Source organism: Plodia interpunctella, chromosome 6 (genome assembly GCF_027563975.2).
Source record: "Plodia interpunctella isolate USDA-ARS_2022_Savannah chromosome 6, ilPloInte3.2, whole genome shotgun sequence".
Classification (NCBI taxonomy): Eukaryota; Metazoa; Arthropoda; class Insecta; order Lepidoptera; family Pyralidae; genus Plodia; species Plodia interpunctella.
In genome coordinates this window covers 7,804,317-7,827,482 of record NC_071299.1, presented here as the reverse complement: position 1 = coordinate 7,827,482, position 23,166 = coordinate 7,804,317, and the positions used below count along the sequence as shown (strand labels likewise).

Below are 23,166 nucleotides of genomic sequence, written 5' to 3'. Positions count from 1 at the left end.
TACTGATTACTTTTTCAACCATAAATCATCGACCACAAATTTCAGCCCGAATTCCACTTTCCTACATTATTTCGTCCACTTCGCACGGTCGCATCCTTAGTAGACCGAACATTGATACGCATATCCTCCTGGACAATATCAAGCCAGCATTTTTGGAATTGCCCCTTCTGCCAGGCCCGGGCGGGATATGTAATCGTCAAACGACATAAGATTTACAAGACGATATTAAGAAATAAGACTACGACCCGACTTACATCTCGTACGACAAGTCCCGTATGTTAGCTAGTTTCACAAGATCTCGGCCTCGCTGCATCACTCCGAATGTATTGAGATCGTAAAAAAGATTGCGCACTCAAGTGACACGTAACAAGGTAACGTATTGGACTCTGAATTCTTGGCTGAATCTTATCAAAAATATCTCTGATTCTTTAATTTAGTATCTTATTTATACACTTGAACAGTTCTCGTGAAAGCAATGCTATTTATACTGTTGACGTGATATTTTTTGCTAACATTTTTTTGTCGCTGCTCGCCAATCACTCTGATTCATAAAATACTCCTACTTTATATTAACTCGTTGCCTATGGTACAGCCATTATATAAATTGAATAAAATTGTATTTTTAAAATTCTAGGTAACATTTTTTTTTATAAATCAGTTGTGTGGAATCTGTCAAACCGGAAACAACTGAAGGATTTTGCTGTTTGAATATTCATATTTTTTTCAGATTTGACAATCAATGCTAGACTTAAAACATTTATGAAAATATGACAAATAAAAGTTAACCCTGAAAATAATTTAATAATATTTTAAATTAACACAACTTTTCTGCTAACACATTTCCTCACAATGACAAAAAAACTGTAATGTAATAGGATATTTACGTCACTCCTTTGAAGCCGACTGATCTGCGTAGAGACGCACCTTGACCAATTTCTTAGGTTTATACAGCTTTACGAGTCAATCGTTATACTAAAAGCAATATCAAGTGTGTTTTTTAGCCATCGACAGTTCGAGGTAATGAAATAGAGCGTCGTAAACGCGAAGAGCATCGGAAATAAAATAGGACGAGGAAAACGAATTTATTAAAATGTAATACAACGAATTTAGCAAATCTTTTCAACACCAAGGTTTAATCTTTCGCAGAATAACAATAACACGTAATTCACCAAAATTCATCTGAATTTCATTGAAAACTAGGTTAAATCTTTAAAGCTGGACTGTGGCCAGATGGATGAGTAAAGTCACCGGCACTCCGAATCTCTTCAATTGCTTGCCTAGTTTATGCTATTGTTATAGTTTTCAGAAAAACTGAGAACAAGGAGATAAGGTGTGCCATGTTTCGGATTGGTTTCATCATGAGCTTTATGTTGAACGACGAATGTTGAACGAGTTTTAACCAAATCTGAGAATCATTGTAAGAAACGACTGCAATTAACTAGTATTTCTTATAAAAAATTAACTGTATGATAAAATTATAACTAGCTTCGACCGCGTCAATTTTGTTCCTACTTATTTCTCCCACTGAGTGGTTGACCAATTTATGCATAGGTACTTCTTACTAATGTAATATAAATATTATTAATGTAATGTAAAGAACATCTCTGCAATATTTTAAATGTCTACATTTATCGGTTGCTGATTTTTTTAGACTAACAGTCTGGAGCCCAGTCGGATTTCATACTCAATGTGACGTTGTTTCCATCAACACTCCATATTTGGTTAGAGAACAATGCCCGAGCAAATTACCTGATTGTACGAAGTCTACTGGTTTTCCTAACGTTGGCTAGCTGGAACTATTGGTGATTCAGTCACCACTTCCTTTCCCAACGCCACTCATTTACCGACAAATGTGACTTGTTTGGAGTTATCGTTCAATGAATTATGTTTATTAAGAATTGCAGACCGTTCGTTGTTTTGCAATTTTTATTATTATTAATTGATGGGAAGCGAATCAGAGGTCAATAGTGTTTGACGCAAGCAAAAAATGCCTATTTATTTATTCGCTACATACAATACAATATCTTGTAACTTTAAGTAAACAATCAATAAGAGTGATACAGAATTAAATATTGGTTGACTATTATTGAAGTTATTCCTCTGTTAAGTTATTTATCTGGTAGCAAAGTCTACATGTTCAAATATTACTATTTGTGAAATTTTCGTTTAAGTAAATGTTTCTGTAGTACGAGTAGGTAAGTATAATATAACGAATTGTTTAGTCTGTGTGAATCACAATGAAATTTTGACCTTTCGGTCACTATTAACATGAATAATTTTTAAAGTGACCATTTTTAAAGTAATATCCTCATGTAAAAACCAAAGGTTCACAACTCTGGTACCATAGAATTTAATTGGACGTATATTATTTGGTCAATTTCCTTGTTTTAACTATTACCTATGTATAAATAGTTATGAGGAATTAAAAAGTGGAATATTATTTAAATAAAATTTATAGGTTTTTATATCAATCATCATGAGAAATTCTAAATCTTGCTTACAAAAATTACGTTTCGAATTAATAAAAATAATTCAAATTACCCTTGGAAAACTCACATTGGGATACCATCGATGGTAAATACATAAATTTTTTCTAGCCATATATTCTTTTTTTTTTCATAATCAGACAATTATTATTATAAAAAAGAAAATTAAAAAAATAACGTATCTAGAATATTCATTTCAGTAGAGGTAATTTTCCAGCTGACAAAACTGTAACTATATGACGGTAATTGCTTGAAAGAGTCACCGATCTAAGCTTAAGCAATTGCTATAATTAAACTCTATTTGGTTCTATAATCCTTTGTTTCTCAACCACTTATCAGTCAACATGTGACGGATATGTTGCAATAAAAATGATAAAAATAGCTACAATATTACTGCACAAACCTATAATCGGAGATAATCTAAGTTAATATGTGATAACCAGCATGATTATTATGACATATAAGACAGTATTAAGAAGTTAAATGTGACGAAAAACTCCAGACAGTTGTTCAAATGGTTGCAACCATGACCTAAATAATACATAATATATTCAACACTAATGTGAACAACACAGCTATGAATATGCACGATTCAATAGAATAAAATACTTGAAAAATATATTTCAAGTTACATAATATTTTTGGAGTTGTTTGCTCTAAAAAACGAAGGCATAACGGCGACTTTCGTTCATTTTGTAACGTCCTCTACAGCTTGTAAAAAATAAACTAAGTATGTACCTATTTTCGTAGCTATTTACTCATATTATAGTTTATGTGGATTTATATTCACATCTCAATGCACGTCTTCAATTGCTCTAATTTAGTATTATAAGGCAAACTTTTTGAAAATTAAACAAGCCCTTTGAATTTATACCTTTCATACAGACAGACGTGACAGGGGACTTCATTTTATAATATTGTGTGATGATTAATGCATTATTTATAGCAAATATAAACCACCAACCGTGTCACGGATAAAATACACGTGTACAGTTCACGGCACAATCTAAATTTAATTGCCTTACATTGCACATAGCCATTAGCTCCGCATAAACTAATCCTACTTACGGTAAAAGGTAATGATCTAGTTCGTAGAAATTGTATAATGGTAAATGTAACGAAGGTAAAGGGCTCCGTTTGCCCTGCGGGAAGAAGTTATGTTTCAAGTAATTTAGAACATTCAATTCTAATTGACATCGCAATGTGTGACCGCCTTTGTAAATTATTGTTAACTATCTAAAATTGTTGAAAAAGTAATTTCTGTAGCCTGCAACATCGAGAATAAGAATATATTTATGTATTTTCTTTTTATTATTAATAATTATTATATAAAGATTTTTATAAATAATTAAATAAAACGTTATACTTTTACATTTATGCACATATGTGTAATTATTCAAACAATTAAACAATTCATTTATTTTAATATTTCATATTTTATTGTGTCAAATTTAAATGTAAAGATAGATTTGTGCCTGAAATAAATTATTTTTATTTATTTACTCAGTTATTATTTTTATTTATTCAGTTAAAAAAAAATAGAAGCTTTATTACGGTACGGTTTTATTATGGATTGTAAATCTAATAACAAGATTAATAGGCGATAATTATTTATGAAAAATTGAATCATGTTGTTCAACACGTAGTACGTGGACTTACAAGAGGCTGACGTGACAATAGACATGCGAGAGCCGCCTCATATATATTTATCTCAGTTACACAGGGCAATAAGGTCCATGCGATCGTATATCAAAGACTATTTATGATAATAATAATGGATATTAAAAGTGTCAGGAATTGAGGAAAACCCAGGAATAGATGGACGGATTGTATCAAAGAAAGTATGAATAAGAATGACTTTGAGTGAAATGAAAAGTCATAGAGTTAAATGAAAGGAGTTAACATAGTGTGCCGACCTCAGATTAATGGAAAAAAGGTAAAGAAGAAGAAACTATGATAAATCAGCTACGGGATAATGAAGGGGCTTCTTGAACCCAATCTAAGAACCTAATACCTAGACAAAGCAACAATATTATAGATACGGTTGACATAGCAGGTGGCTGGTCCTAAAATCACAGGTGATGAACTTTTGTATTTATTGGAACATGGGTTTTGGGGCTTTCCAGTTGAAAAGTAAAGCGTGTCAATACGACAGGATGAAAGAGAGAGATGGCGAAGTTCTAGATTTACTACTATTTACTACTTGTACCCTGAAAACGTTTCGCTACATCGACCATAGGAATTTACTCATTAAATAAAAGTACATCAAATTAATAATACCTTGAGAATATTTATTTGAGCCTTAAGGTATAAATTATAATTTTTAGATGATGCGTAATGTGGGAGATAAGATACCCAAAGAATTACTGTTAAGTCTCGAGATATTAGCACAGTTTGTTTTGCATCGATACATAATATACAGCTTCTGCGAATTGATTAATTATTCACATTTCTTATCTAACAGTTGCTTACGGTCAACAAAACTCATCAGTATATACGGGAGCTCCAAATAAGATAAGATTTTTCCTCGAATCTCAATTAAATTTACATATATCTGAGTAAGCAAATATATTGATAACTAGCTTTAAAATTGATTGATAAAAAATATTTAACTCAAAATTTTAAGGCGATTACTCCCAGCACACTAGCGACACCTCACATATATAAAATTTCTTTTATTTCGTAGAACAACATTTAAAACAATATTTTAACAGAATACCCCTATTGTCGTAAACAGTATACTTTCACGGAATTTTGTCAGACGTGGAAAATTTTCAGTTATTGTTCGAGGCTCGGCTTTACAATGCGAGATCATTAAGATTATGACAAAATCCTAATCTTCATAATGACATTGTAAGACTGATTTTCCATTATATCAACATTACTAACTCATTATTGTTTAAATTCCAGTAATTTGACTAAGTTTAAAGTAAGGTTAAGTTGAAGTAAATACTTCAATAAATTTAATAATTAAAATATTACTCCTTCTATCTGTTGCTCTTGGCTCGTTTATAGTTTAAACTATTAACTATTAATTAAATGCATTCATATACCCATAGGTAAAACAACCCTAGAATAACCAATCCTATTCACAATTGTTAAATGACAAATATGAATAATGAAAAAATTAAAAAGGGACAGGAGCTTATCTTCCGTTTGAAAATTGATCCTATTGACTTAATTAACTCGGTGAATAAATAAGCCGCTTTTAAACCTGTATTTCAATAAAACTCAAAGACAGGAATTTAATTTTATGTGTAGCTGCGTTCCAATTAATAAAGCGCAGTATACACTAACATTGGAAAAACGAACGACAATGAACGCTCCAGTTTTCATTCAGGAAACGTTCGAAGTCGGGACTATCTGCAAAATAACTATGCGCGCTTTACACATAGTTTAAGTTACATTGCACGGAACAACATAAAGTTCCGGCGATAGAGGTGAATTTGCAATAAATTAGGTTGACGTGCTCACCGTACATAGGCATATGTTTCGCATGTATTGTTCCCGTTGTACCCAACCTTCGGGGCGGCCGGCGGCGGGCGCCGGTAGCTGGCGTGAGGTCGTCACAGACGTCATTCTCTAACCAGGTCATTTTGTGCCGTAACCCTCCATGGATGTGACGTAGATTCCACGTGATATGGGATCGACATTTTCAAGGATTCTTTCAATTTTTTCATACGGATACTGTGGTTTTTGTAATTTAAAGCGAAAGAACTCGGTTAAAATATAAGTTTATTCACGTGACAGAAACATAATATGAATGGAATAATGTTTTATGGATGATTTCACACGTCACTTGTAAGCAAACAATGCTCATTATATCATTGAGAAATGACTTCCGCCAACGCAGACTAAGTGATTAGATGTCCCATAAGAAATTATTATGTAGTTAGTTACTTTCAGATTTCAATCACTCCAGGGCATATTTTCCTACATAAACTACAAAATAAAATATAATGAAATTCATCCAAACTAAAACACTGGAGACGGCCTAACGTAGTTATAAACAAATTTTGTGCCACCGTCGCTTTATCAAAAGGTCTGAAAATTGCTATTTCCACGAAAATACTCTCATTTCTGGCGGAAACTTAGTGGTTATTGGACATTATTTGAATTTTCCCTGATGTTTATTGCGAAGGCTGATGTTCGGTACAGGTGACTGCCGTTATTGACTTCAATATCCGGATTTTCGTATCTAAGATTTGATAGACATCACATTATTATGCTTGATGAAATGATCAAATATAATTGTAATCCATTATTATTTGGTCGTTTCATCAAGCATATTATTTAAATTGATGTTACACGTGTAAGAATTATTTCTAAGATAAGTCCATATACCTACTTTATTTGGAAGTCGATTAAATATTAAACAATTTAAAATTATTTTTTTAGTATACGTACAATTCAAATTGAAATGATGTCGTCATCTTTTATCATAAATAAAAAAACCCTAGCCCTTTATGAAGCATTACAGCGGCGGATTAAAAATTGAAACGGTTCCCCATTATAAGAAATGCAAAATCTCGATTCCAGAGAAAAATCTGAGGTGAATCCGGCAAAGTGGAATAAATAAACCAAAGCCGTATTGTGCTGTGGAAAATATCCCTCGTCGTCCTTTGAAGACGTTTCAGGTAGATTTATAGAGAGACTAGTTGCGGTGCGGGATTCCGCTTCCGTGGGAATTGCGGGTCAGTTGTTGCTTTGACCTCAAAATTTAAAAAGGAATGAATAATACTATAAGATAAGGCCGACTTTTTTATGAAAGAAAATTTAAATGAAGTTGATGAATTTTCATCGGAGATTGGCTTAGCGAGATATTTTGTTGAAATGGGATTGATTTTAGCCATCTGGGCGGGCGGCCTCGCTGGTGCGTACGTGACCGTTGGAGCGTGCGGTGCGGGCCCGCGTACAACGCACCATAGTGATTTTATCAGTGGCCAAAAGTTCAGAATAGTAAACAGAAACATTAACGATTGTTTACTGTAGTAGTGTTCAGGAAGTGTGATACGTTTATAGGTGCCTTCATTGATTGATATTATTATGTGAGTATTTATGACTGATTATTGTAGTGCGCGATCAAATTAATATGTAGTTTACGATATGTAAAAAATAATATTTACATAGTGTTTTATATGTTCAAATTTATTATTAGAAATTAGGTATTCCATTTATTGGGCTCAGTATTGGGAATCGCACCTTAAGAATTCCGTTTAGCGCACCAGTCAAAATTAGTGTTTTGAGGAATAAATGAAAATATATCACTCCAGGAGTATGTAACGCAGCTACGCTTTGTTTGGAATCTCTTTCGATGTATTTCGTCTGCGCTGGCACATTTGGATCTACTGTCATAAATTTTAAAATTCTAAATCCGCTCGAACACTTTGACGCGTAAACATTACGATCAAGCTAGCGAGGCAAGAGGGTGGCCGTGATAAATTTATAAACATTAAATAAAATAATAAGAACAGACCCAATAAGGGTAAGTGCTCCATTTATTGTGAATGAATATATATAACGTATCACCTAATCTCTATTTTAGATTTTTAATTTATATTTAATTATTCTAGGTCTTACCTTAAGTTTTATTATAAACTTACTTTACTATCTACTGCCTAGTGCCTATTTACTATCCAACCCACGATAAAACCTCGACAATGACGCCCAACGTAGGGCGCCCTTCGATCTATAATAATAATTTCATTTATTTAGATCTAATTATTTACTAGAAGAATTGAAATAAAATAATCGCATGAAGGTTCAAATTTTTCATGAATCTGTGCTATACCAAATAGTCGGGTTTTTATGTTTAAAGTTTGATAAAAACAAAGAATTTGTAAAGTACAAAAGTTATATAGAAACGCACATAATGCGTGTCTAAATGAAATTCAGCTGTGTACAATCAAATGAATAATTTAATATCGTTGTATTAAGAAATTTCGTACCTGCTTTAAATAAAAATAATTAAGCAACGTAATTTAAAATTTTAATTAAAATATTAAGTCTTGTAAGGACAGAAATATAAACGTTGTTAGTGTTTATAATTTTGTTTGTAGTGTCTTCGGAATATTCTTTTTTTCCCCGATTTACAAAATTCTTTTAACATTCGTACTATTGCTTCTTCGCTACTCGTAAATAGTCATTTATCTCTTTCGAGATAAACCATGTCCTAGATCCCATTTGTCATCAGTTTAGTGTAATAAAAAAATTTGGAGACATAATGAAAATTCGGAAAGAGAGGTTATTGTGCTTCTATCTCCCTTTGTGTTCAAAACTACTAATATATTTATATTTTAATGGCATACGGTACTAAATCCTGATATTCCGGAGTCATATAGTACATAACAAACACAGCAAGTGCGTTAATATTCCACTAACAGGTAAAATATAATATTTATTTTAATTCTAATGATGTGCTTAATCAAAATATTTAATTATCTAAGTATAATAATATTCCTCGTGTGTATGGGGCACGTGATTATATTATTACTATTTTATTCTTATTGTAATCCAACTGAGTTTAAAATCCCACATCCGTATGTTTTTTTGCATTTTAAATTTAAACAATATTAATATCTCTTTCGAGATAAACCATATCCCTGATCCAATTTGTCATCAGTTTTGTGTAATAAAATTTTTTGGAGACATGAAAATTCGGAAAGAGAGGTTATTGTACTTCTATCTTTCTTTGTGCTATAAACTATTAATATATATAAACTATTAATTTATGATCTATGCCCGTGTAAGTGTTTATTACAATAAAATAATACAGCAATAAGACTTATAGTTTATTAAATAAGATTAGTATGAATGAAATAAAATGGAGATTCATTTAAATGTTAATCTAATCGCTTCTTCAAAACGTCCGAGCTAAATACCCTAAGGCACGTCCAGTGTAGATCTAAAAATAGAAAGACTTTACACTGAATAGAAGTATTAATAAATCATATAGTTGTCATCTATTTTTCCAGTCGGTTTTGCGTCATTGGCCGAGGGCCTTTCAGCAGTAGCTTTAGGTCAACGATGTCATGACACGCACATATTATCAGTTAAAGTTCAACCAAACGAACAATTTAACCCTAAGATATTAAAGGGTTTATGTCAGTTTGTCACAGTCATTAGTCATACCAGGAAAGAATGGTCTTCAAATTATGGAATTTGAACAAAACATCGAGTATTAGAATATGATTTTTGTCCTACATAAACTTTCCAGCCATTAGTCATTGAAAGTGTAACAAATATATAAATATTCATCTTCACACATTTTCGCCTTTTAATATGTGTAATGTTGTTGTAAAAATAAGACCTGTTAGCATAGTATGATAAACGTGTTAAGCAAATATGCGCTATCGTACACTACAGGCTAAGCTGTTTCTAAACGGTTTCTAAAATGGGAAAAGCCACTACGATTTATCGATGGCCATTCATGAGATCAAAACGCATGTTTTCTCACGTCATATAATTGTCAAATGTGTTACAATTGAAATGGAAGATAACAACTCAATTCTGAAAATAATAACAGTCGTGCTTACCCCAAAACTTTATCATATCAGATAAGTGGTTTTTCATAGTTAAGTGGCCGACTTAACTATGAAAAATTTTGTATGAAAATATTTTTTCTCTTCGTAGATCTTCGCAGAAAAATATTTTGCGTTCGAACAACGACCTTGCGAAAGCGATATGGCAATATAATTTGAGTAGAACCGAGAGAGATGAAATGTTCAACATACTGTGATTTTGAGCTATGCGGAAAAACGGAGATATTGATCGCTGTTTAGTCCAGTGGGAAGAAATGATTAAAATTGCTCAATACAGGTGGCTTTTATCTACCTAGTACATTATTTTGTTTGAAATATAGTATAGTAAAACTATATTATAGTTTTTACCAATAGTTTTAGGAAAGCGGTTGGTCGCGGCTAATTGCAGGGAAAATCTGGTGAATAAATATTTTACTTATAATGTAAATGCTCGGGAATTGATTTGGTAGTGACGTCGCTTCCTCAATCGTATCCGCAGCCCTGAAACTCGTACGTATGTGATTGTGCATAGATAAATATTACGTAGATTGCTTATTTGCTCTATCGATAAGGCCGCATGGGCTTTTTACGTAGACGTTGCATGTGATCGAGATTCTGTAAGCAGGATAACTACCTAACTATAAACTTGTTGTGGAAATAAAAAATGTTTAAATATTTAAGAAACTACCGACTCCGAAGCTGCTGGCATCCGTTAGAAGAGAGCTAGCGGTTTTAAATTTCTCTTTCAAATAATGGAAACTAGATTAAAGTTTAGCCATTTGCCTGCTACGATGACACGGACAGACATACATATACACAGACATGTTAAAGTTATGACTTATGTCGTCGGGGTTAAAAATAGAAATTTTGAAAATAATTATAGAAATTGGGAAACATTTTAATTTTGTTTTTTTAGCACTTTGATCTATCCGCAAAGAAAATATAAAGTTACCTTTGTTAATAATTTTTATGCTGTACTTAGTTGAGATGTAAAAAATAATAATATTTTTCAATGCTTTCTGATGTTAAAACCTAAATTTTTGAGCTTTTAATCGTTTTTTTTGACAAAGTAAAAACAATAAAAGGTATTTAAATGAAAATCTGGGAACAAACGAAATCAATTAGGTTCTCATTTCGTATTCATGGATCTACATGTGCCGATGATTTAAATTTCAAATGAAGCTAATCATCAATGTTTAATATAAATTATTAATTTTATTTGCTAGGCCTTCCTTTGTCTAAATAATTTTTGACGACTTTTAATGTTAGATATATAAAAATGTTTTGATTAATTACATATGATATTCCTTTTAATATAACTTAAACTTAAAAACCTTCAATATTTGGTGACAATAAATGGATAGACATATGTGTATAATACCTAATATCAATTTCTGTGTTTCAATAGGTACAAAAATAACGGTTACTCGTGTCATAATACGAGTCTATTCTATGACAGGAAATGAATCACAGATCTTCGGGCAAACCCAAGTACGTCAAAAGGCATAGAAATATGAAAGGGAACTATTTGCTGGGGTGGAAATAAGTAATATGAGTAAGTGACTATACCCAATAATAAGATAATATAGTATAGAGGAGCTTAATGATACAGTGGTTAGCGCGCTCGGTCTTTGACAGTGGCGGTAAAGACACTCTCATAATCGTTGGTCATTGGATGGGTAACCAAAATTATTTTGAGCTCCTTCATGCTTCAGAAGGCACGTAAAGTCGTTGGCCCCAGTTGTATTTGCGGTCATTAAAACGCGGTTTACACCAGTAAAAAGTACTCTATCAAAAGTCTAAATATGAGGTAGAGTGAAGAAAATTGAACCTAGCGCGAGTTATGACGTTAATATTACAATTACGAATGATTTTGGATTTTTTCTGAGACAAGGAAACACTGCTCGTGATTCTCCGAATAATGCATGGCTCAGTACGTGAACAGTTCGTTAACAGTTGTTTAGTACAAACATTGATTTGGATTTCGCAAAAATGTTGCAATAGTATAATAACACGAAAACATTCGACTCAAGTAGCTGCGTCATAGTGACGTCACATACATCGATCCACGTAGTTAGGCTCTGAAAGCATTGTAAACTTTCAGAGTGAAACCAACTGCGCTGTTAACTTTCCGCTAACAATATTTTTAGTTGCTCTTCAGAATTCGAAATTGTGGTAAATGTTATTCAATTCTACAACGTTGAGTGACGTTCGTATAAATGAATTAGCGATTCCGAGTACTACAAATATTTTAAACTATCTACGGCCCGTGGATTTACTCTCATACGAATTTGAGGATGTTGAATTAAAATTTAGAAGGTACTATAGAATCGAAAATTATGTTGCACTTTGTCGCCTAAATACCTTTGTCGTCTGTTGAAAATGAATAATAATATAGTTGCAATATGCATTTGTGTCAATTGAGTCACGATGTCTCACGAAATAAACATACAAAAGAACAAAGAAAAATAAACTTTTACAAAACAATTAGGGATAATAGTGGTTTTACCCTTATTCGAAAGTAGTTAAGTTAAACACTTAATGTGATTAAATATGCAACACACATTTTAAGTACTAAATTCTTCATATTCCGCACTTTATTTTTTTATATTTAAGTACATAAGCATACAAAAGAAATTGTTGACCGATGAAAACCATTTACGTTTCTCAAATGCTTACTATTCCAAAGGCGAATCTCAAATAGAAAATTGGATTTGGACTCTTTAGAACTTACGATCTAAAAGGAAAATAATGTTGTTTACGTTTATAGAATTCGTAGGTAGTAAAAGTCTGTCTTATTCGTGAAATCATTAAAAGTTTGCCGCTCAAAGAGGCTTTGACGTATGATCGAAGGTACGGCTGTAGAAAATAAATTCCAACTCGGTAAATTGGGAAATGTAAGGACGACAGAAAATTACCATTCAGTTAGGCACTGTTTGCGTTGTTCAATAGCGGCGTTTGTAAAGTCAATTATATGTTCAAATTTACGATTATTTATTAGAAGTAGCATTATAGCTTGCTATAATATGTAAATTAGCGTCGTTTGAGCATAAAGTGTCTAGGCACACTAGAAACTAGAAAACAATAGAAGATCAAAAGGTAAAACAAAATAAACATCTGCACAGTCAACAGCACATCAATCTCTATAGCGCGATAATAGCGGCGAGTTTGCAATGAATTTGGGTAGGTTGATGTTGAAGAAGAAGAAGTTGTACGTTCTGCACAATGATTAATTTTTTATAAATACAAAACGTAAGCAATAATAGCTTACGTTTTTAACAGTATCACGCCAAGAGACAATACGTTCGCTGAAATAAAACTTATATACAAATAAATGAACCCACAATAGTATATCGGTTATTAATTTTAAGAAAAAAATATGACGTCCGAACATAATTATACAGACATTACATAAAAAACTGAATATCTTCTTTGATTATTAACTAATCGGAATGGCAACATGAAATTATAATTATGTAAGTTGAAACACCTAATGTAAACGGCCATTTATCAACTCCGTATGATTGTGTACTCATCTTGATGTATCTACGTAGAGATATATCAATCTCAGTAACAGATACAACTTGGCAACAGCTGCAGACCTCGATGTATCAGTTTGTATCCATCACTATCGTTGATAACGCCTTAACTGATGTGCTTAGGATTATGACATCACATAGATATGTTATCATGAAATACTGAAAGTTTTGGTCGAATATGTCAAATAGTTAATACTTCTTATTATTGTTCCTTCCTTATAGTCGTGTTCCCACAACTGAGGGTCGGGGTAATTAAGTGGATTTAATCATACAAAACTACTTTAACTGTCGGATTTGAACCTGGGACCTTTCGGTTCACAGACGGGAATCTCGACTATTGGACCGTCGCTATTATTAGTTCTATATAATTTTTTGGCTAAAATACGCCTATATTTTACACATATGTGATACGGAAAGACAGGCTAACATACCATCATCCTTTGTATAGCCCTTTTGCGTCTGAATAAGCAATGCACCTTTTAAAATTGTAGCCATTACACGTGTAATATTAAAATACATAGCGACGGCACGTGGAGCAAATGAGGAAAAAGTACTGAAGGCATGACTTTATTTTCTTGAAAATTACGTTTCCTTGCGTTTTTCATTGTGGCATGAGGTGCCTTAGAATGCGACCACTAGTCACAGACAAGAACGTAATAATAAACAAGCTGAGATGAGAGAGATAATTGCATTTTCCACATTTTCAGAGAATCCCACAAGATATACTACGCAGTTCACGTCATAAATCATTACTTAAAATATGAAGCGTACTATTGATCGTTTCACAAATTAAAAACACAAGTGATGCTTGACACGGGGACAGTCGAAAATTTATAAAGAGAACGCGCGCGTTGGAACGAATCGAAGCGTTCAAGTGGTTGAAATTTTAAATTTAAATTAGTGTCCGATCTGTAACTATTAATTCCAATATTGCATTTTAAATCCGATTTCAACTACTGCATAAATTTTTATACTGTGCGGTATTAGTGACATACTGTTGTGAATCTGTACAAACCGCATGCTTACCTTGAGCGAAGCCATATCGGAGACCGACCGGTGTGTTTGTATGGTCTCGAGCTGGTCCAAACACCAGTCCAGCTCCTCAACCGTCTCCAGTGCCAGCTTCATGTAGGCTTCGTCTGAAACAAACGGAATAATTTTAGCCATTTATAGTTACAGTAACCACAAAAAACGATAAAAGTTTTTGAGTTTCGCATTGGTTAAATTTGTGTCGTGGCATAGAATCTATTAATCCCAAAAATCTTATGCTTATGGATTGTAGTCGATTAGCCACGCAAACTAAAAAAATAAAGTTCCAATGCATAGTTTATTCAATTATACTGAACCATAACTCGATCTGATATTTTATTTAGTTTAGTTATCTATGGATTTAAAATATTTCATGCTAGTTTGGGACCAAAGAAAGTCTACCTGCTTTTTTTTCACACAGATCATAAAAGTCGATCAAAAATGTGAAGTGATTTCATTAACAAATGTGTAGAGGTTGTAGCAAGTTTCGTAGCAAATACGAATTCGTAGCTGTGAGCGTAGCGCTGCTCGCAGCAATTTGCTGTTCTTTGTCTCCTTATTTACTTTAATCAAATTTCATACTCTAAACACATTAAGTATATTCATGTAATATAATTTTCGTCTTTGGCTCCGCACGTGCTTATTACGAAATTTAGTATTATTTTATGGATTAATATGATTATCTTAATCATTGTGACAATTTGTTTGGATAAATAAATAAATAAATATAATAGGACAAATCACACAGATTGAGCTAGCTCCAAAGTAAGTTTGAGACTTGTGCTATGGGATACTAACTCAACGATACTATATTTTATAACAAATACGTATAAAGATAAATATCCAAGACCCGGGCCAATAAGAAAAAGATCATTTTCAATCATGACCCGACCGGGGATCGTACCTGGGACCTCTCGGTTTAGAAGCAAGCTACTACATCAACATCCGAATATGCAAAATAGTATCTCTGTACTGTAATAATGCAAATATTGTAAATTAATTAAGTTGTAGATTTCACATATACCTTCTTTTTTATCATAAAATAGATTCGTAAAATCTAAATCTCACTAAAACGTGTTGATTGTGAAAATCATAATATTCAATATAAATATTCTGAGAATGTGTATTTTTATTGAAGCAAGGTGGTGGGTGTATGAGTTAGATATTTTAAGATGTGCGTAAAGGTAGGGCGTGGGATAATGATGTTGTTACTGTAACTAGGTATTTGCGCAAAAGACAGGCGTGACTACCTTCTGGATAGGGTTCAGACGAGGGACTCATTTCCTGACCAATTTAAGTTTGTACCCAATATATAGTACATTTTTAGTTGCAATTTTAAAGTTTTCGAATAAGTATAAATAGTAAGTATAGTCCTCATTTTTCGTGTTATACCTAACTCAACATTGTTTTTATAAGTATACATTGAGTTCACGTTTGATTGCAATACTTTTCAATAAAAACTTTCGTAGAATTGAATAAATACTTCAATTTTAGAATTCGTAAACCAAAGGCAGACTTCAAACTTAAATCGAAACTCGTTAACCTTTTCATAGAATTTTGTTCGTATGTAAATAACTCTTCAATTGCATGACTCTATTTTGTGAATATAAAAGAGAATTTTGATGAGGGTTGTTCATAAAACGTTTCATTGTACATATCAGAAATACGCTTCGTTTTCGGAATGTTCTTATTATTTACCCGATATTTTTATTTAATTTTATTCAAATTACCTATGTATTTTGAATAAAATTAAAATATGCAGTATTTACAAATACATAATTTTTTCTACTTTTTCTAATAGTTGGATGTTTTTTATCAGTCGTAATTTGTTCGAATGTAATGAAGACAGACGTATAAGGAGAACTTTTTAAAAGTACTAATAAATTCATGAGAAAGGAACATATGAAAGAGGAATTAAACCCTCACTGAGATCTGACAAGACGTATTCCTTTTTGGCATCTAAAAATGGAAATGTAACATTATGTCTAAATTTCAGGAGCCATTTACCAGCTACCCTATTGTTTGCCCTTCCACAGATGAAGTTCCCTAGTTCCTTTCTGTAGCCATTTACATTAATGGAAGCAATTTGGTATAATCGCAGAGACTTTATTAAAGGAGAATGGTGTGTTATAAGCAAGACGACTAATGACAAAATTTGTTATGAGCAAGTAAAGTCTCACGATGTGCTGGTTCAAATCTATTTCCTTCTCCATTTCTTTCGTGAATTTATCCGATATAGATGAATTATCATAGTTAGGCTAGACAGCTTTGATAGTAACAATGATGAATATGATCATATTTATGCAATTTACATATAGTTATAAATACCATATCCCCAAGAGATAACAGAATGTCGGGTAGCGGTTCCGGCATGACACACTTCTGATACGATCTTATCGATGCGTCAAGTTGAAGGTCTAAAGGTCTAGTTATAGCAGATTTAGCCGTGGCGTATTTAAGAAACCATAAGTCCTAGTGCAAAAAGCTAAGCTGTAAGGTTTATTACATGGAATGATGAATAGGAAGTAAACTTTATTAATCAAAAAGGGTGAAAAGGGCGGACTTTATGCAAACATTGGTGTAATTATAGACCTTGGTCTAAAGGTTTGATATCCACTTAGCTAACTTGTATCAAATTTATTATGAGAAATGATGAATGTATGACCAAAAAAAAGTCACTGGACACGATTCGAGGTCCTCTGAGCTTGAGGGCCCTTTACATAACATCATCTAGCCCTCCAATAGCTACGCCACTAGACAATGTTTTTCGTTTAAGAGCACGGGTACAGACCGTGATAACGAACGTCACAGAGTAGATAACTTTCGAGATCTCTCTGTGACCCGTGCAATAAATAGATTATTATGTGAACTGCTTGTTGGGTATTTTGTTATCGGCCAGATGCTGTTGGTAGCGAATTAGCATCGTTACTGGGCTGCGGTAGAAATATCGCGTAACAAAATTATAACATACTGGTAGCGCCTTGGCGCTCCGCTCACGTGGGAACTTTGGGACATTAAATATTCTATTGGTGTACTAAGTTACATCAAAATCCACTACGTAGATTTTACGTTCCTGAATAACAAACATACATGAGTACATTACCTATTAAGACGTAAATTTGGATGGGATATTTAAACGTTCGCATCTTAGAACAATATTATTACTACAATATAGGTGGTATTTAATACAGTAACAGATGACCATTTTTGTGCAAAAAATTAGCGAATGCCCTAATATAGGAAACTCGTTCAGTATAGGTATTTTTGAAAGAAATAGTTACAAGTGTCCAGGCAGAAGCGGTGGTGGAGTAATGGTTAAGACGCCCGCCTGTGGATGGAAATGTCACAGGTTCGAATCCTACTCGTGCCACATGAGTTTGTATACCAATCTGACTCATGTATAGTAGTTTTCATCGTCCACCACTTGCTTCCGGTGAAGGAAAACATCGTGAGGAAACCTGCACACTGGTTGATTCTTATTAACTGAGTGTGAAATGGAGAGAAGGCAATGGCAACCCACTCCATTAATAATGCCAAGAAAGTTTTTGTGTGTGTTTCATTCCACGTAACAACCACGACCCTCAGCCATGAGGAATAGCCAGCTATATTTAGATATATATGTTCAAACTTAATTTAATTAGAAACTTCATTCTAGTGCACGCTAAAATTCAACGGTTTAACCAATCATTTAGGCAGCCTGAAAGTTAGCATGTTTAGCACACGCTCATAACTAAAAGAAGGAAAGAAATTAAACCAAGTACTAAGTGATGTTAATATAATAAATACGAAAGTTTGTAAGCTTGGACAGACGTACGTACAGAAAGGACAGATGTGAATCAGGTTTATCTGCTCTCGACTGTACACGTAACTCATAAGAGAAAATATATCAAATTGATTTAATATAAAACGTAGAGGATACCCGGTAATATTACGTACATTATTTTATTGGTTTTTCAAATCCTTCTGAGAAGGCTAGTCAAAAATATTCTATACATAAAAAAAAATTTCGCCGGCAAGTTGAGGTAACAAGAAACAAATAGTTCTGCAAAAGACATATAGATCATGGCTGCGTCCTCGACTCGTCAGAAGTATTTAGAACAATTTAAATTGGTTAGCACATTTTAATTAGACGAATTGAACACACACAGTAACGAAGTACACATACCAATGTATGCATAGAGCATACACAGTCTCTCTTGTCTGAAGATTATGAGTCGAGTTTGTTTCATTTTTTATGTTGTTCGTATTTTAGGAATTTTTCCCGATGGGATAAAATGGTCCGTCCATCGGTCTGCCTCTCAATGTGCTGTATTAATGAATTGAAATGATCTTATTTTATTTCTTTATTACATCTGTTCTCGAAGATCTTAAAGACATCCAATAAGGACGAAACAGCTTAGCTGCGCTCCTGTCCCAGTCCATTTGGATCATACAAATGTTCCGTAGTTATAAAGCCAGAGAGGGAGAGACTGAAAAATATTCAGATTCAGCAATAAAAGGCTAGATTGCACACGCATTCGATCGCCGACCGCAACGATCCGGCGAGGCGTCCACGTGTGCTGAACATGTAATCGAGTTAGTCGCTATATTGGAGCTCTAACGTTGTCCCAATGTAACGTAACTGGCTTTTAATAAGACTATTATTACATTTCACCCGAATTAGGAACATCGAAATCTATACACATATTATCTGAAATTCGTTCATGTTATTTAAAAATTCAGGTCATTTTTTTAATGAAAGAGGTATAAAAATATTTGCACAAATTTTAGTTACAGAGCTGTAATCAAAGTTATTATATAACGTGCCTCTTATGTATTGTATTGTAAGTTTTGTGGTTTTATACTGAACTGAACATGTGAGTGAAGAGGTAGAAGATGATTGAGAAATTCGTTATGATTAGCAATTTAACAAACAATATTGTTAATAGTTGTGTAACTGAACAATATTTTAAACATACATTAGCGATGTACATTTCTGTCTCTTATTACAATTCATGATAGAGTTCAAAGTCGTAAAATTAGCATCAAAAAGTTCAATGAATCTTCCAATTAAAATGAATGACGCAAATACGACGAAGGTATTAAAATATTGACGATACAACTGAGCGCTAACTAAATATAATTTGGTCCATTTAAACCGTGTCCATTAAACTTACAATCTTTCATACACATCAGACTTTTGATAACTTCAAATGTCATGTGAATACTGGAACTAAAAGCGTAGTCATTTTTTATTCTATTTTAAATATGGAATTTTAAGAAAGAGCCCGCACGAAGAAACGGAAATCTAGTATATATTCACTGATGAATTTTACAATTTTTAACCCAGCCTTCTACCTGAACAAAATACAATTATTCCAAACGTGTGTGTATAATGGCTCGTGTCCTACATTCCACCGTCCGGACGGGAAGCCGTGCCGTCGACGCCCCGGGCGACTTGAATCCGGCAATCCGGGAGTTACCGGCGTCGTCTCATTAGTACCTGTCACGCTCCAAATGCACGCTATTTTTCGAGAGCGTTTTTAACGTTGGCTCTTAGGCTAAATTATATTACATAGGAAAAGTTTTACGTTATGATTATGATGTTTATATTAGGAATATAAATACGTTGTTTAGATTCGTCAGTGTTTGTCATTAATTTCCAGAAAATATCAGTTCGTGTCGTCACACGAGATGAAATTTGTTTTTTATCTGATTCACTTTAAACACATTCTGTCACGTCTCAGAGAACTCACGTCTCAACAATGTGAAACTTCATAAACTTTCAGACGTTCAGCGTTGAAATTTGCATAGACAAGTAAGTTAGAACCAAAATATTATCTACATCAAAATAGATGAGAGAATGTTTACCTCGAAATTTACACGTAGACACAAACACCTGCTATCCGATTTCGTAATTGTTCTGTGCAAAATTTGATAAACCAGGAACAGTAATATCACTCTTTGTTATCACCACGGCAATGGAGTTAAAATACATAACCGACACAGCTACGGCAGGATACTGTTAATATTCGGCTCCAACTGATTTGAAACAGACAGTAATTGGAGGTGACAATTGTTTCGTCACGATCAGCAAAGATTTTCCGATCAAATAAATTTGTCTTTTCCTATGGAATAGCAATCAGAAAATTAAATAAAACGATGTACTTAGCCACAGTTCAAAGCACTACTGACGATACTGTTTCTGTCTGTATGTTGTTTGATCTCGAAACCAATGCACTCATGACACTTTACGCTCTTATCTACGAGTATGTACAGAAGATTTATAACTTATACTTGGCCAACTCATGCATTGAATACTATAGTATGACATTTATAGAGATAAAATATAGTTTAAAAATACATTTTTCGTAAGCGCAAATAGGAAAATAAAAAATCGTTAAGTAACAAGTACTTAGTTACTTGTACAACTACTGAGACTGAGAGCTAGATAAATCTCATTGGTAAAATTGGCTACAAGCACACACGAAAAGAAAAAAAAGTTGAGAAAGAAAGAAAAAAGTTTTAGAAACGGTCTGCGCTACGATTTTAAATCTATGCATACATGTAACGTGCAGACTATGTATGCAGTCGCTTCGAATTAATTTTGTTGATGGGTTTTGCTCGATCGTCTTACCGTCCCGTTCCTGTGAGAATTTGTGAGAGTCCTTAATATCGACCCGCTTGCCGCTTGCCCTCAGATCTTCAAGCACCCTTTTACCTACAAAGCATCTTCCACAAACAAGGGCTCAGTCACTCGCTTTTGTCCATGTAATAATACGAAAATATATTTTTGAAATCTTACTATATTGCTTACAAAGAAATGACGTGTATATTCGACGTAATATTTTTTCAATATCGACATTCATTCAAATGTAATGTAGGTACTTTCATATAGACAATGGATTTAATAAATATCAAGAAAATATTGGCATTAATTTGAGTAATAGTTACTTTAAAAACTTTTGCGTGAAAAACTAACTCGTATTGGATTGTATACCTATAGATCTACCTTAACATTGCCTGTGGGAATCTATACTATTTCGGGCAGACGGAAGGACAGACAACATTGACTTAGTAATTGAACCCTAAATACTGCCTCGAGAGAACAACTAAAATAGAAAAAAGTATAAATTTTTGTGAATATTTATTTGGGATATTTATTCATGAATATTATGGGCGTATATATACCGTTTAATGGGCGTGTAAATTGATTTAGTTCAAATGAACAAGACTTTAAGGAAATCTCTATTTAATTAACCCAGATTCTTGAATGTTACTTTAGGACGATTCTCGATTAATTTATTCATGAATACGTATGTTCGGAATTTTTACATTTCTAATCGTATTTATAGACTAAAAAATAAGGAAATAAACAGATAATAAGGACCTTCAAGTTAATTTGGCGTAAAGTGATAACGGACACAGAAATACATAATGCTAAGTTGCGCAATGGTGATATGGAGGGTGTTGTTTACAAAAATATGGTGAATCAAAACATCCGGAGTCATATCAAGTCATACAGAGCGAGATCATCTGTTGATAATAATGACGGCCGCGTATCAGTACCGAGAATTACCATAGGGATTAGGTACGTACGCCGCAGACACATATAATGAATGAATCAGGGAAAATAATACAGGAAAATAAGCTTGGGATTGAGAACACCTACATTCATAATATTTGTATATTAATATAATCAGATTGAGTTAACGAGGTGATTAAGAATTTTGATAATATCTATCAAAGATGAGAAATAAGTGTGCAAGTTTTAGATCGAAACGAAGGGAGTTAATATGAACTATACGTACTATTATGTAAGGTAAATTACAATATGTTATCTCAATCTTTCATCGTCAACAATGATTTTCTTTCTTTGAAAAATACTACCTTTTGCCCGTAGCTTTGCTTTCGTCAATGTTCCATAACATTAGTACTTTTTTTCGGGACGAAAGTTACCCTATGCGCTTCTCTATATGTATGCGAAAATTCCAGAAGAAAATTATTACCTTTTCTTCTGCATTTACATTGTTCGGGATTAGGTAAAAGTTAAACTTCATAAGGAAAGTTACGAAGTTAAGAAGTAATTATTTCACTAAACAATAACAGATTTTGATCTACAAAGGACTTTTATTTTAGAATCACTACAGTAGCGAAACCCCGTAAAACAACAAATAGAAAGCGAATAATTTCGGGATCTGGTTTCCTTTGCAATCTAAATAAAGGCGTGGAACAATCCAATCGTAGGAGATTAGGGAACGTTATCAGATTTACCTACTTAATTATATTGGCGAGGTTGAAAAGAGATACGGTTTCACGTTTAACAAGCTCTTCTCAGATAACCAACATTATTTTAGTACCGTAGTATTACATTTTACTGATAAGAAGGGTCATCTATACTTAACATAAATGCGAAAGTTTAATGAGTAGAATAGTCTTTATTGTGAACATACACATAAAAAAAAACTTAAGTTTTATTTACTAGGGCGTGCGCATTACAATAGGTAACGGTTTAGTGTTACGCTAAGCAAAAAATGCCCAGCACTCGTTTTCAGCCGTCACCTAGTGTGAGTGGTGTCTATCTGTCTGTCACACACACTTTATAATAACCAA

The 23,166-nt window shown here is 33.2% G+C and overlaps 1 protein-coding gene across 14 annotated transcripts in view; it reads right to left on the bottom strand.

Annotated features, from left to right (window-relative positions):
• dnc (dunce) overlaps nt 1-23,166 on the bottom strand; it is a 334,918-nt gene that overhangs the window by 10,188 nt on the left and 301,564 nt on the right. For all 14 annotated transcript variants that reach the window (XM_053746307.2, XM_053746313.2, XM_053746314.2 and 11 more), the window contains one exon: nt 14,572-14,684. In XM_053746307.2, the coding sequence (XP_053602282.1) occupies nt 14,572-14,684 (113 nt within the window). The remainder of the gene's footprint in view (nt 1-14,571; nt 14,685-23,166) is intronic.